Source organism: Ascidia mentula, chromosome 7, assembly GCF_947561715.1.
Source record: "Ascidia mentula chromosome 7, kaAscMent1.1, whole genome shotgun sequence".
NCBI lineage: Eukaryota > Metazoa > Chordata > Ascidiacea > Phlebobranchia > Ascidiidae > Ascidia > Ascidia mentula.
The window spans coordinates 3,028,417-3,042,174 of record NC_138572.1 but is presented as its reverse complement, the minus strand read 5'-3'; the positions used below and the strand labels follow the sequence as shown (position 1 = coordinate 3,042,174).

The 13,758-nt window shown below is 38.6% G+C and overlaps 1 protein-coding gene across 3 annotated transcripts; it reads left to right on the top strand.

Annotated features, from left to right (window-relative positions):
• The first annotated feature begins 283 nt into the window (after nt 1-283).
• Nucleotides 284-13,482, top strand: LOC145909304 (uncharacterized). Of its 3 annotated transcripts, none has more exons than XM_082996696.1 (35): nt 284-459; nt 535-609; nt 952-1,059; nt 1,427-1,471; nt 1,603-1,690; nt 1,762-1,791; nt 1,930-2,081; nt 2,244-2,394; nt 2,452-2,571; nt 2,695-2,788; nt 2,934-3,160; nt 5,842-5,937; nt 6,034-6,084; nt 6,163-6,373; nt 6,582-6,702; nt 7,125-7,225; nt 7,586-7,664; nt 7,722-7,752; nt 7,824-7,952; nt 8,166-8,276; nt 8,337-8,393; nt 8,562-8,680; nt 8,806-8,892; nt 8,963-9,102; nt 9,172-9,226; nt 9,349-9,732; nt 10,011-10,931; nt 11,229-11,261; nt 11,396-11,486; nt 11,682-11,849; nt 12,193-12,294; nt 12,431-12,538; nt 12,813-12,893; nt 12,949-13,029; nt 13,275-13,482. In XM_082996696.1, exons 1-35 carry the CDS (start codon nt 402-404, stop codon nt 13,339-13,341), a joined length of 4,572 nt encoding a protein of 1,523 aa, XP_082852822.1. In that variant the 5' UTR covers nt 284-401; the 3' UTR covers nt 13,342-13,482. The 3 variants fall into 3 exon arrangements, with proteins under 3 accessions (XP_082852822.1, XP_082852821.1, XP_082852823.1); XM_082996695.1 differs by having other exon boundaries at nt 9,169-9,226; XM_082996697.1 differs by lacking the exons at nt 12,949-13,029; nt 13,275-13,482 and having other exon boundaries at nt 9,169-9,226; nt 12,783-12,845.
• Nucleotides 13,483-13,758: the final 276 nt, after the last annotated feature.

Here is a 13,758-nt window from a genome sequence, read left to right as displayed (position 1 = left end):
TTGCCATTGGAGAAAATATATTTAATATAACAATGAAATACGGGTTGATAGACAAATTGCATATTTATTTGTAAGAGAATCGCAAAACAAAATCGCTCAGAAATATTCAAAAGAGATTCGAGTATACGTTAAAGTTGGAACTTGGCGCATGAGGCAGATGAAAAATCCGCTTGAAAATGTGTGAAACTTTGAAAGTCTGCGGCCATATTGAATGTTTCGCATTTGCTGAATTTGTCGCTTTTGATCTCCGAATTTATGCAGATTAACAAGACTCGTCCATTTTTATTTGTGGTAGAATCAGTTGTTACAGTTTAGCTCAGAATTTTTTTCTGTAGCTGTGTCGTTTTAATTTTATCAGTGTTGCGTCATATGGGTCTATCTTTTGAAGTTTGACCAACAATATGAAGGCAAAACACAATCCAAGGACGTTCTTTGACATCGAGATTGATGGAAAATCTGGTAAGTGTGCTACACAATTTGAAACTGTATGTTATTTTGCACAAAACTCAGAAAATAACGCTTGTTTTTGCAAAGCTGGGAGGATTGTATTTGAACTGTTCGCTGACAAATGCCCCAAAACATGTGAAAACTTCAGATGCCTTTGCACAGGTATTGTATATTTAGTCTATTTAAATACTACTTTTTGTTTATTAATAATAGTGTGTCTTTTCTACTCTGCAGTTTGTACATGATAAATGTTTGAAATGAAACAAACCTTTATGACAAAACTGCCAAAATACATATTTTGCAAAACCCTTCATATGTGCCTGATTTGAAAAATGATGTGATTTCACAATTTTGTCAGCAATCCATGCAAAAAATAACTAGCTAATGCATTAACATATGAAAAACGTCAATTTGTCCAGACAATCGACAGTCAACTTCAAAAGAATACATCCTACAAATTATATATAAACTTCCGAATCTGGAATCCTATATGTTGTTTTGCAGGAGAAAAGGGAACTGGTGCCACCACTGGAAAGCCTTTGCATTATAAGGGTGTCGCCTTTCACAGAGTTATTCACGATTTCATGTTGCAGGGTGGTGACTTCTCAGAAGGTATATATATATATGTCTATGTCTGAAAAGTAGTAAATTTTGTGTGTGTTTTCCTTAAGTTACCACGTTTATATAACATTTGCACCATACACAAATGTTTGGTCTGTTCTGCTATGGATGCTTGCCTTAAATTTGTTTTTTTCATGATTTTTAATTCAGGAATATTTTATGAGAAATCGGTAAGTGTCAGATAAACACAAATAATATGCTGTGTTATCTTACTTTAAATATGTCTAAAAGTAGTTTAAGTCTGTTATACTGAACTTGGATGTCATATTTTTTAAACCTTCATAAGGAATGTGTGCCAACACAGTCTCACCATGAACGATTTTTTTGACTTCTTTTCTTTCGTAACTTCTGCATCTAGGAAATGGACGGGGAGGAGAGAGCATATATGGTGGATACTTTGATGGTGGGTGAATTTGTTGAGTGCTTTTATGTTGGTTTATATTTCAACAATTGCAAAAACAGACCTTAAACCTATTTGGCATTGTTATAATGTTTGTTGTAAATTTTTGCAATTGGAATATCTATTTTTTTCAGATGAATGTTTCAAAGTAACTCACGACAAACCCTTCATGCTGTCAATGGCAAACCGTGGAAAAAACACAAATGGATCACAGTTTTTTATGTAAGTAGATGCACATGTTCACATAGTTTTTGCTGTTTTCCAGTCATAAACATTTTACCATTGTCTTGCAGAACCACTCAACCTTCTCCACATTTGGATGGGTGAGTTAATTTTGTGCTTCTTGTTAAGTGCCAAATTGAGTACGTATACAAAAACTGCTTTGGGGTTAAGCTGATTTATTGTTGGTAGTAGACAAATTTGTCCCTTTTTTGCCCCACAATTTTTGTTCTGTTGTGAAGGAAACATGTTGTGTTCGGTCGTGTGGTGAACGGGGAGGCAGTAGTGAAACAGGTCGAGTCTCAAAAGACTGATGTTAACAGCAAACCTCTAAAAGAGTGTAAAATTACTCACTGTGGAGAATTGGTGCTTGCTTCAAAGCAAAAGAAAGAAAGTATGTTGATTTTGTCATTTGCTTTTTTTAGTAGAAGCTTGACTCACAGATGAAGTTTAAATTTTCCCTCAAGCCATGTTGCATTATTTAAGCTATATTCAACATAGCTTTTGAATAAAGGCCATGATTTGGGGAAATTAATTGAATTTTGATTTTTTGTAGAAAAGCAAAAGGGATCAGTATCGACCGATGGTTCCCAATCATCAGCCGCGGAGTCAGAGTCTGATGATGAAAAGGCAAAAAAGAAAAAGAAGAAGCATAAGCACAAGAAGGAGAAGAAAAAGCACAAAAAGAAACATAAGAAAGAGATGGAGTAACTGCATCTTAACAATTTTGCCAAACACAGTTGGGTAACGCTATCTTTTATCAGATCTGCCGAGGAAAAGGAGGAAGAAGAGGGAGAGGAACCTACACCGTTTAGTTCTATCACCCCAGAAGAAGTTCCAGATATACCGGAGAATAAATTTCTGCAACGCGGGACACCTAAAGAGTATGTCTATTAAACTATTATGTCCAAGTGATAAATTAGGTTGTTCTAAAAAGTATTTCACAAATAGTATTTGTTTATAATCAATGTAACCACTTCTGTATTAAAGTGTTAAACTTTGTGTAGAAATGCTTCTGATGCAACTCCAGCCTCGGAGGATAGGAAATCCAGGCAATGGACCTCCCGATCAGGACGAAAAATCAAGGGAAGAGGTGCTCTGGTATGTGACATCCAGTAGCATGTGTAATGAAGTAACCCGGCAAATGCCCATTCATAAAATACAAATCATTTTTTTTTAAATCGGGGATTGTTTTACAATTTGTAGACAGACATGCTAACTTTTTTTTAATTTTTATTTTGTGTAGCGATACCGTACGCCACCACGATCTCGTTCGAGGTCACGTAGCCCGCGTAACCGTGGTCGGTACAACTCATGGTCGAGGCAAGAACGTACGGGCAGTGAAACACCTCCCCACTGGAGGGAAGCGGAGCGCGGACAACGTCGCATGGAGGAAAGAAAGCGATCATCGGGTGATGAAGATGAAACTTCAGGTCGCTGGAAACAAGATTCTTTGCCAGCGGACGATGACAGGTCAAATAACAATGATAAACAAGATAGAGAAGCTAGAAAACCTAGAGAACGCACAGAGAGTGGCGCTCGCAGGGACACTTTGCAAGACCGATTTACTACCTCCAAAGATGACAAAGAGGAGAGTAAAACTGACCGAAGGGGCAGAAATGACAAAGAGCGGTGCCGCTCTGGGGAACGTAGGTCGGGCGATGGTCGTAGGTACAGTAGGGATAAGGCTCACCACAATGGTATTGACCGGTCTCGTAATGGAGACGAACGAAGATCTGACAGAGAAACTACGTCACGTAGGGAGAGAAATCGTTCTAGACCAGGCCATGAGAGAAATGGGAATAAACTGGAGAATGATGATGCAAAAGACCAATCAAAGTCAGGTGATGCTGCGGCCAAAAAGGATATGAACAGTGAGTCAAAACTGGAAAAGGGCAAACACAACTCCTCCGACAGTTACTCGGACAGCGATATTGAAGAGAAAAAGGAATACAACACTTCTAATCTCCTTGTGTCGAACTTCAGCTCGCCGAGTGAAAGTGAAAAGGAAGACACAGAAGAAAAACTTGAAAACATAAATATGGTGGAGCACGAAATTATCGAAGAGGAGGTGGTCGAAGATGTGGAGGCGGAAGAAAAAATGGGGGAAGTCGGTGATTTAATTCAAAAGGAAGAAGCTGTTCACAAAGATGAAAGTGAGGAAATAGATAAGTCTGAAACCACTGAACCACCTGTTGCTGAAAATACTGACAAAGTTGAGGAAAAGAATGAGACGACTGATCTCTCTGTGGTAGATGCTGAGCAGGACGAGGATCAACTTGCCAGCAATATTGGTAAAGAGATTGCGGCGATGGAGTCAATACAAGATGAAGTTACCATGCTGAATGTTGAAGAAACGTTGGGTGATCATCAAGACAAGGAGGCTGGAGAAGCAACAGCTGACAAAACTGTCAACCAATCAACACAAGATGTTGATATGGAAGAGAAAATTGAAACAAAGGACAGTGAAATAAAAAATTCATCGAAACAAATTGTGGCAGAGGACAAAGATACATCAAAATCACAGGAATCAAAACCAGAAAACAAAGAACGCTCTAGAGATAAAAGAAGCGGATCCAAGGAGCGACGAAGATCATCGAGAGACCGGGGGCGCGGTGACCGCTCTAGGGAACGCAGACGAAGTAGATCAAGGGATCGACGCAGGTCACGAGATCGACGCAGAAGTCGCTCACGTGGCCACAGGCAAAGTCGTTCCAGGGACAGAAGAAGAAGTCGCTCTAGGAACCGAAGAAGGAGTCGGTCACGAGACAGGAGGCCATCACGATCACGGGACAGGCGTCGAAGTAGATCACGTGATCGCAGGCCCAGTAGATCAAGAGACAGACGCAGAAGTAGGTCCAGGGATCGTCGCCGAAGCCCTTTGCGCAGAGGAAATCGCCGAAGCAGGTCCCGTAGTAGACACAGGCGTTCAAGGAGTCGTTCAAGGGATCAACGGAATAAGTTCTCCTCTGACAAAAGATCTGACAGAGCAAAGAGGCACAGTTCATCTTCAGAGAGCTCATCTGACGATGATTCGCCTCCCAAAAAGAGAGCAAATAGAGCATCATCTTCTTCATCCAGTTCCTCTGGATCAGATTAGAAGAATCTGTGACCAATGTGGGAAAAGGTGTCTGTTACCCAATCTGATATACAAACATTGCTATGGGAAAAAGTTACAGCACAAATTTTGGGGTTTGGGAAAAGAGTATCAGAGTTAGACACCTTTGGGTATTGTACCTATGACCATTGCTCAAGCCAAATTCTCAAAATGTTTTCTAAGTTGAGAGTTTGCTTGTGTCGCTCATATTTGTAGAAGCGTTAGTCCTGTAAGTGCTTTTGTACATATCTGTAATTGAGTCGTTAGATTTAGATAATTGGTAACTGTAAAAGCTGTGCTGTTAACAGCCATCTAACACTTGTTTTTGTTTTGTTTCCTTTCCGCAAATCATTTTCTTTGTTTGGAATGTGGCAAACTCGTTTGGAAACTGACATGGTGGCAACTGTGTATGATTTTTAATGGAAGTGCTGTGATTTTAAGTCATATTCTGAAACTTCTTGGCTCTTTGATTTATGCAAAACGATTTACTACCCATGGCTACAGTGACCCAATTACTGTACATAAATAAACTTGTGTTTTACCGTTTACGTATGCTGGCTTAGTTGCTAAAAAAACTCTGGCAAGCGAATCCCATAAACTGGACACGGGTATAAGACATGTTAAGGGATACTGCTTTGGGGTAAGTTTGTGTTATGGTATGGTTCCATATTACAGCCATTGAACAACAATCACTCATTTCCATTTTGCTTGAACAGGTTTTCAAGAATGTGTACAGGTAAGAATATTAATATGAGTAGTTTTTTTTCCTTGTTTATTGTGATGGATTGTATTGTGTTGCCACCATGTTTGTTTTTGAATTGTAAAAGAATCTTTTGTGCCTTTCATTCCAGCAAAGAAAATGTTTTGCTCAAGGTTTTGCTGTCGAGGTAAGCTTTTGGGTGTGATTTTTTTCCTATGCTTACCACTGTTGTTCCTTAAACACTAATAAATATAAGCGACTGACGTAATTGGAAGTGCGTTTTGGGCCAAACTGCATGCTTATATCCCATCCCATTCCACATAAACAAAAGTCCTAACTTTATGCTGGGTTTAACAGGTACAAGTTCAAATCGTGGCAAAGCGATGACGATGAAAATGACAGAGATAAAATGGATGGACGGTGGTCTGATGGCCATGACTCGCCAAAAAAGAAGTGAGAATAACATACTTCTGTGCATGTTGTGCATTCTTGAGTTGTAATCTTAACTTTCTGAATGCCATCCTTCTTTTAACTAACTTTAATACTTAGGACAAAAAGAAAAGCAAAAGAGGGGCCTGTTGTTTCCAAGTCCAATACCAGGTAATGTTGTGCGCCTAAAACTGCTAATTGCTGTGCATTGCACTGTATTACGGGTATATACATGTTACTGTTTTACAGCCAACCTCTCGAAGATGGGTACTTTGGGCCTATGCCTGCTCCACAGAATGTGTTGAAGGAAAACCGCAACTCAGTTCGTAAAAGCAAGCACAAGAAGCGGAAGAAACAGAAGAAAAAACGTTCCGCTAATAAGAATGTTGTCCAAGAACAAGAATCGTCAAAAATTGATCGAACTTCATCCAATGCAAGTTTAAACCATGTTGAAACTGAGGTAATAAAATGGAAACACGGGAATGGTTTTCGCAAAATTGTGAACAGACGTCTTCGACATATGATTTTCCAATGCAACAGAACATACATAATATGCTTTACAAAGGTCTTGGGAAATTTTCAGTACAAAATAGCCCTGACAGCATAAAGCTTTAGCACTTTGTCCATAAAACATTGAACACACATTCTAAATCTCCCGCTATGTACAGATTACAGATATCAAGAAAACAGATTCTGTGATCAACATGGAAATGAGCAAATCTCCACAAGCGCTTGTTAAAAGCAAGTGGGACAGTTCTGACAACAACATGTCAGTTGAAGAGTCTGAAGGTAATGTGTTTTATGAATATGAAGCAATAAATGCAAATATACATAGATAGTTGGATATATATTGTGCACCAGGGCTTCTCATTCTGGGCCCACAACCCTGCAAAAGTCGCATGGCAAATTTTGTGGGTCGCACAGAGTTAACTAATGTCACACAAAATACAACATGTAACTGTACTCGTTCATAAACTACATCTCCAGGCATGTATACTGGGTTACATATATGCTCTGTTAGTGTTTCAATAAATTTGCGTGCAATTAATATCTACAAATTTATCAAACACAAAAGGTGAAAAAAAATTATAAATTAGCAGGGGTAATGACGGAAAAAGTTTGGGAAGTCCTGCTGTACACTAACTTGGCTTGGTCTTGTAATGCTGGAATGTTCACAAAGTTAAATGCAGTTTACAACCTTTGTCATTCAGATCAACCGCTTGTAACTACTAATACACCAACAATTTCACCTGACAATGGAAAGGTACACAGTGGAGTTGTAGGCATGGAAAAGCTACTTGCTTTAAAATCGGTGGGTTTGATGTTAAACTGTTAAAATCATTTGAGTGTAAATACTCAAGCTAGGAATCTGCTGATTAGTATTGTACTAATGCAAATATTTCAAACACTCCTTACTTCTGATGCCACATCATTGCCAAAAGGGCCTGTTTTGTTAATTGCAAACACTGAACTGTTTTCATTGTCAGTGCGGTTACTATCCTCTAATCAGAAGCTTTGGCATTTATGCTCAAGATAATACGCTATTTTGCACAAAAGTTTGTGTTTAATTGTGCCAAAAGAACAGATTAATTGAAATAGAGTTTATAACAGGTTTTGTATTATTATTATGCCGGGCAGCATTAACAACTAATTAGGATGGTATTTTTCGCAGAAACCTTCAAAGCATCTGAAACGAAAGAGAAAGAAAAATAAAGACTCAAGTGGTAAAGATGCCACAAAAACAAACAAAAGTGAGTCCTTGTTTATTGAGTTCCAAAAATTTAAATTACAACCCTTCTCTTTTTCAGGTAAATCTCCAATTTCGGATAGAGAAACAAGGTATATCGCGTGCCAACTGCTAAGAATTCGTCGATGTGTTCCAATATATGAAAAACATGTTCTGTTTGTAGAAGTCCGGCTAGGAAAAGGCTTCACAATTCTGAAGGACGAAGTAAACCAACTTCTGCAAACACCGAAGATCTTAGTGCTGGACGCTACACAGAGAAAAACAGACATAAAGCCAGGAGAAGCCTTGACAGGTGTTAATAGTTATGCTATACTACTATTAGACATGCAATAAAACTACAGTAGATAGTAGATAGATGTGTCACAACAGGATATAAGCTGTTTGGAGAATTGTTTCCTTGTGTGGGTAACGTGCAACCTAATCATGTTAAAAAATATTCACAAGCACATGGTAGTTTGCCACAATGGCACAAAAACTAATATATTCTTTAATGAAACAAATGTAGGCATCACAGAAGAAGCCACACAAGAAGTGTTCATTCTGACAGGAGCAGGAGAAGGTCATTTTCTTCTTCTTCAAGGTCATCTTCGGGTTCAAATTACAAACCACGTAAAAGGTACAGATAAAATGAGACCAGGACTTGTGTGATGACGTCCAAGTGTTTTTTTATCAACAGACGAGACAGAAGTAGCTCCTACAACAGCTATAGTGGCGACCGTTCATCACACGAACGGTATAATGTTTTGAACTTTTACCAAAAAATATAAAATAATGTCAAAATCTACTGGACAATTCCAATTTTCAAAACCTGTTTATGTAAAGTAAAAGCACGTTAAATTCTGGTTTTTGAAGTGCCTAAAATTTTTTTAACACACTTCCAAACTTTTCATTGTATATGCAGGAAATACCAAGGTAGAAAGGGGTATGATTCACATTCATCCATTTCAAGCAGAAGTGACTCCAAATCTTCGAGTCCTTCCACTCCGAACAGTGATACGAAAATTAACGATATGAAACCAGGTTGGTTTGAATTTTTTATAATAAAACTGTTAATAATAATATTGTGAGGTTTATTTGCAAAAATATTGCATTTGTGTAATGTGTCTACTACATATTGTGAGGATATGCATCATCCTTCTTTTTAGATGTGTCTGATTCATCTCCACTAAGCCACCAAATCAAAAAGATCAAACAGAAAGAAAAGAACAAAAAGAAAGAAACCACATCAAAATGTAATTAGAAAACACATGGTTATTAATGTTGGACATTTGGAAATTTGTTAAAGTTCAATTTGTTGTCCAGGTTCAGTGGAAAGTAAAAATAACAAAACCAACAAAAAGAAAAAGGGCTCAGATAAGGGGTTGTCTTGGCAACCACCTCTGGAATTTGGCGAAGACGAAGACGCGGAGGAAATCGTGTTGAAAAAAGACAGACCCAAACAGGTACAAAGGATTAGAATAATTGCCACTGTTCTGTATTACTGATGCTCATGGATCTTCTTGTGTTAGAAGGAGACTAAAGTGAAGTCAGGTGAAGAGGTCCTTTCTCCAATGACAGAAAGAACAGGTGAGCATTTATCTGAATGATTTTGAAAAAGCATTTTGTTTAAACCACAAATATCATTTCAACTGTATGATAGAAAATGAAGCTATGCTCATGTAGAAGTTTACTATTGTGTAACATTGCAGATAAGGTTGAGCCAACCAAAGATCAGATGTCGCCAATGGAGTTATCACCTCAAAATATTGACGATGTCAGTCAGTCATCACATACTCTTCAAAACTCTGGCACAACTGCATGTGACAACAACGAAAATTCCTCAAAAGATAACCACAACGAATGCTCACCAATACCTATAATTGATGCCGACCCAAACACTGCAGAAAGTAATGTTGTACCAGATGATCATTCAGGGCCAAAATACCCAGATATGGATGATATCGATGAACTGTTATCACTGGGAGAAGATCCTGCTCCTGTAAAGTCCAATAGATCGAAGCTTGAGTTACGGAAACGAATCTCCCTTCTCCAGAAAGTTGGCCTGAAACCAAACCTTAAGGAAACCATGGAAGGTAGGCCATTTTTAACATATCTTAATGTTGTTTTATCATATTTAAAACATGCCTGTAAGTTTTGACAAGTAGATGCATCAATTTAAGTATTGAATATATGACACTTTCGTTATGCCAAATAATGAACACTTGTAATTTGTTTTAATTGTTGCTCATTTGACAATAACTTCATAAAACTATATTTAAAGTGACCTGATGTTTGGTTAAATGCCGAATTTTGGTAAAGAAGCTTTCATATCATTTTAAATACAGCTTAATAGCAAAACTTTTCTTTTTAGCCAACTTAAATGTGAAAAAGAGTCCTGAAGGCGAAGTCAACAACAATGAAGTTGAAGAAGAAACTCCGAAGTCAATTTCCACAGACACACCAACCAACCATATGAAAGACGATCATGAACTCAAAGACATTGGTAATGAGACAGAAACATCGTCCACCTCCACTGGTTTTGGTTTCATGCCTAAATTTCAACCCAAACCCAAGTCACCGCCCAAACCCAAGTCACATGTTAAAGAAGAACCAAAAGAGGCCTCTCCGGTTCGAGACGTTGGTGGCATATGGTCTGACGATGACACTGACATGCTTAAAAAGACGGCAGTGACAGATCGAGTGGTTACCAAGGGGAATAAACCCCCGAAACCAGATACAGCTGCCAGTAGTAAAAATGTGAAGGTTGAAAATGATGTCAAGCCAGAAGGTGAAAGTGACGAAGATGACGGTGAGCTGACTGTCCATGGAAATGTGACCGCCACGAAGAAACCAATCGTTTTCAACATAAAACTGCCAACTCCGCAGCCGGAACAAGCCCCAGTCGGCTCAAAAATCAAGAAAAAGAAAAGCAAAAAGCACAAAAAGAATAAAAACAACAATGAAGACTCAAAAGCTGAATCACAACCTCCACAGCCGCCACCTGCCACTAATGAACCTGTGACATATGCCACTGCCACTCCAGCAGCCACTGCTGTACAGTCCCAGTCTTCTATGGCAAATGCTATGTACATGCGACAGCAAATGGCAATGTACCAACAACAGCAATACTACCATCCTATGTACCAGCATTATATGCACTCGTACCATATGCAGTACCAAATGCACAACCCATATATGCATTATGGTGCACGCCCACCGCTGCCGAGTAGTGAAAGTGGATATGGCCCAGCAATGCCCATGGAAGAAGCACCTCCGCCACTGCCTACTGAGGGTAAGTAACTACTAGGTGACTTTTATTTGGTGTCATGCAAGTAAATAGAAAATAGTCTACAATGTATATATTAAACTTTGAAGAAATACAAGTAATATAACACATTTTTCTGATTTAAAAGTGACTGCTTGGACTTGTTGTCTGCATTGATTGGTAATTTTTTTACATCAATCACAGTAAATATTGATCCAATGCAAGAGTATTTTGATATTGTAAATCTTGAATTTATAGCAAAAAAAACATTTTGGTTTGAAAAGCTTCAAACAGGTGCTGTAAAATTTTATTTTACTGTTACAGATAGCCCTGGCAGGCCTCCCGAACCAGTGGCAGGTATGTTATATTTCTGTTTGCAGTAATAATGGTTTCAAAAAATAAACTATCTCCGATAGTTGAAAGTTTGTATTGTCGGAATCTCCCAGCCAACACATGAACAACAAAGTTAAAAACCAATTCCCTTTTTACAGATGCCAAGCGCTTAAATGAAAAAGTGTCCAACGCCATGCTTACCACAGACATCACTGATGAAAACGTGAAAAAGATCTTTGGTGACTCCATGTATGTGGAAATGAAAGTGCCTTAAACATCGTAAAACCTACATAGTTACCTATTCAGAATCCGTAATTTAAATAATTTGTTTCACTTAAAATCAACATGGATGCAAAGATGTTTCAGATTGAAGCCATCAGAAAAGTTTAAGAACCGCTGTGCTATTGCATATTTTCCACTATATAATGCTTCGAAAACTTGCAGCGACGAGCCACACCTTCCGTCTCCGGCCTCCTCCAGATCCACGAGCATCGTCAGGAAGATGAGACGCTCCATAAAGAAGAGGAAGAGGAGGAGAAGATCACACAGGAGGAGACACAATTCTTCATCATCTTCCAATGACAGCTCTCGCTCTAGAAGTCGTAGAAGCAGGTTGGTGGCTTCCATGTAAAATTTTATGCTGTTTTTTTTCTGCGTTAGACTGCTTTTTTATTGACCCTGCGAGTGTAAAATAAGCAACACAATGGTAACTTGCGACAGTAAGTATTGGGTTTCAGTGTCAAAAGTAAAAAATTCTTACCAGAACTTAAAATTTACAGAAAAATTAAACGTTTGTGTTTTCGTATGCTGTCGGTGACATTTCTCAGATAAGTAAATAAATTTTGTAATAATTTGGCACATAGCAGTCATTAAATTTTTACCGAAACGGCGTGCCGGCTTACTTTAAGAACTGTGTGGGTTTTAAGAAAGAAACAAACACATTTTTTGCATGCAGATCAACTTCATCGGACAGTTCGAGCGACAGTCGGGGACGTTCGCGTCGCCGTCGTAGCGCGCGACGTTCCAAAAGGTCTCGATCGCATGATTCGCGTAGCAGGTTGGTCATCACCTAAATTTTTCCCTATTTGAAACTTGGCGAGAATTTGCGACTTTTAATATCACCTCCCAAACTTGTTTGACAACAAGACGCAACATTGCTTTACCTTCAAGTACCAAGATTTTGTGGTTGGCAGGAGTTCATCTTATTCTTCCTCCGAGAGGTCTAGGAGCAGATCTGTGCGTCGTGGAAGATCTCGATCAAGAAGTTACGTCTCTTCCGTTCAATCTTCTTCCTCTTATAGGTATAGTGCCATAGGTAGCTGTGTACTTTGGCAAGCTAAGCAGAGAGCAATGGCGCGTTTTGTCAGCTCAATTCATGTTTAAAGTAAAGCTGAAAGCAACCCGTTTTAAATTCAGTAAATTTAACAGAGTAAAACAACATTTATTGCAACAAACTTTATTATTTTGTCCATTGATTATTATTGAAAGTGTAATCTTATTGCTGTGATACAAAGTAAATATTAGTCCTAATAATTAAATTTTCAGTTCTTAAACATGTCACGTAACCTTATTAAGTTCACGTGACCGCTCCACGTCATGGTCGTCGGACAGCGATTTGGACCGCCCATGTCGTCACTACCATAGAGAACAGCGCAGGTAATTATGACGTCACAATCACGTCATCACGAATTCCTAATGTTATATGTTCTAGGATCAGAGGTAGCTCCGACAGGAGTTCACGCGATCATAGTGGCAGCAGCAGAAGTGGGTGGAGCTCAGCCAGTGGAGACAGGTATTGTGGGTGAAGACGTATTTGTGTAAACAGTTAATTTGTTGCTGACGCTACGAGGCATAATATTTAATAAATACAAAGTTCTTCTGGCAAAAACAAAAATTATTCGGTCGACGTTTCAGTCGTTATCCAACCGACCTTCATCAGGACCAAATAATTAAATTGTAAATTATTGGGTCCAAGTAAATTATTTTTGCCAGAAAAGCTTTAAATTTTTGTGAAAAACTACAATTTTTTTTAAACAGATACCGAAGACGAGAATCTCACAGCTGGTCTCGGTCCCGTTCTCGTTCGAGCTCGCGTTCGGATTGAAACATTTTCTACAATCATTCATTCACCCACTTGTCAACTTCGACTTTGTCGATTCTTGTGTTTCTACTAATGTTGGTGCGCCTTTAATTTAACACGCTTCCTGTGGTTCTTCATTGAAATATTAAATATTTCCCAATTTAAGTTGCGGCAGTGTTTTTTTGGAAGTGTAAAATGTGTAGGCCTCCACAGGTCAGCGCAATGCTGGCGGTTTTCAGGTGTGGGTGAGAAAATGGAATTTTAAGATATTCAAAGTTGAATTTGGGAATTTCGGTAGACAAATGCGATGACACAAACAGTTTTTGTTGCGTATATAGCTCACAATTCTTGAAACAACCTGCACGATAAACTCACTAAATCCATTTGTCTGACTGATATACGTGACAGCGTCAACACGTACGACAGCAAAATCCATATTAA

Bases quoted from the DNA above. Each gene is read 5' to 3' on its own strand.
- LOC145909304 (XM_082996695.1), top strand. From the start codon at position 402: ATGAAGGCAAAACACAATCCAAGGACGTTCTTTGACATCGAGATTGAT. The intron at 1,792-1,929 runs GTGAGTTAATTT...TCTGTTGTGAAG, and splicing joins CCTTCTCCACATTTGGATGG to GAAACATGTTGTGTTCGGTC. The intron at 5,938-6,033 runs GTGAGAATAACA...TTTAATACTTAG, and splicing joins CATGACTCGCCAAAAAAGAA to GACAAAAAGAAAAGCAAAAG.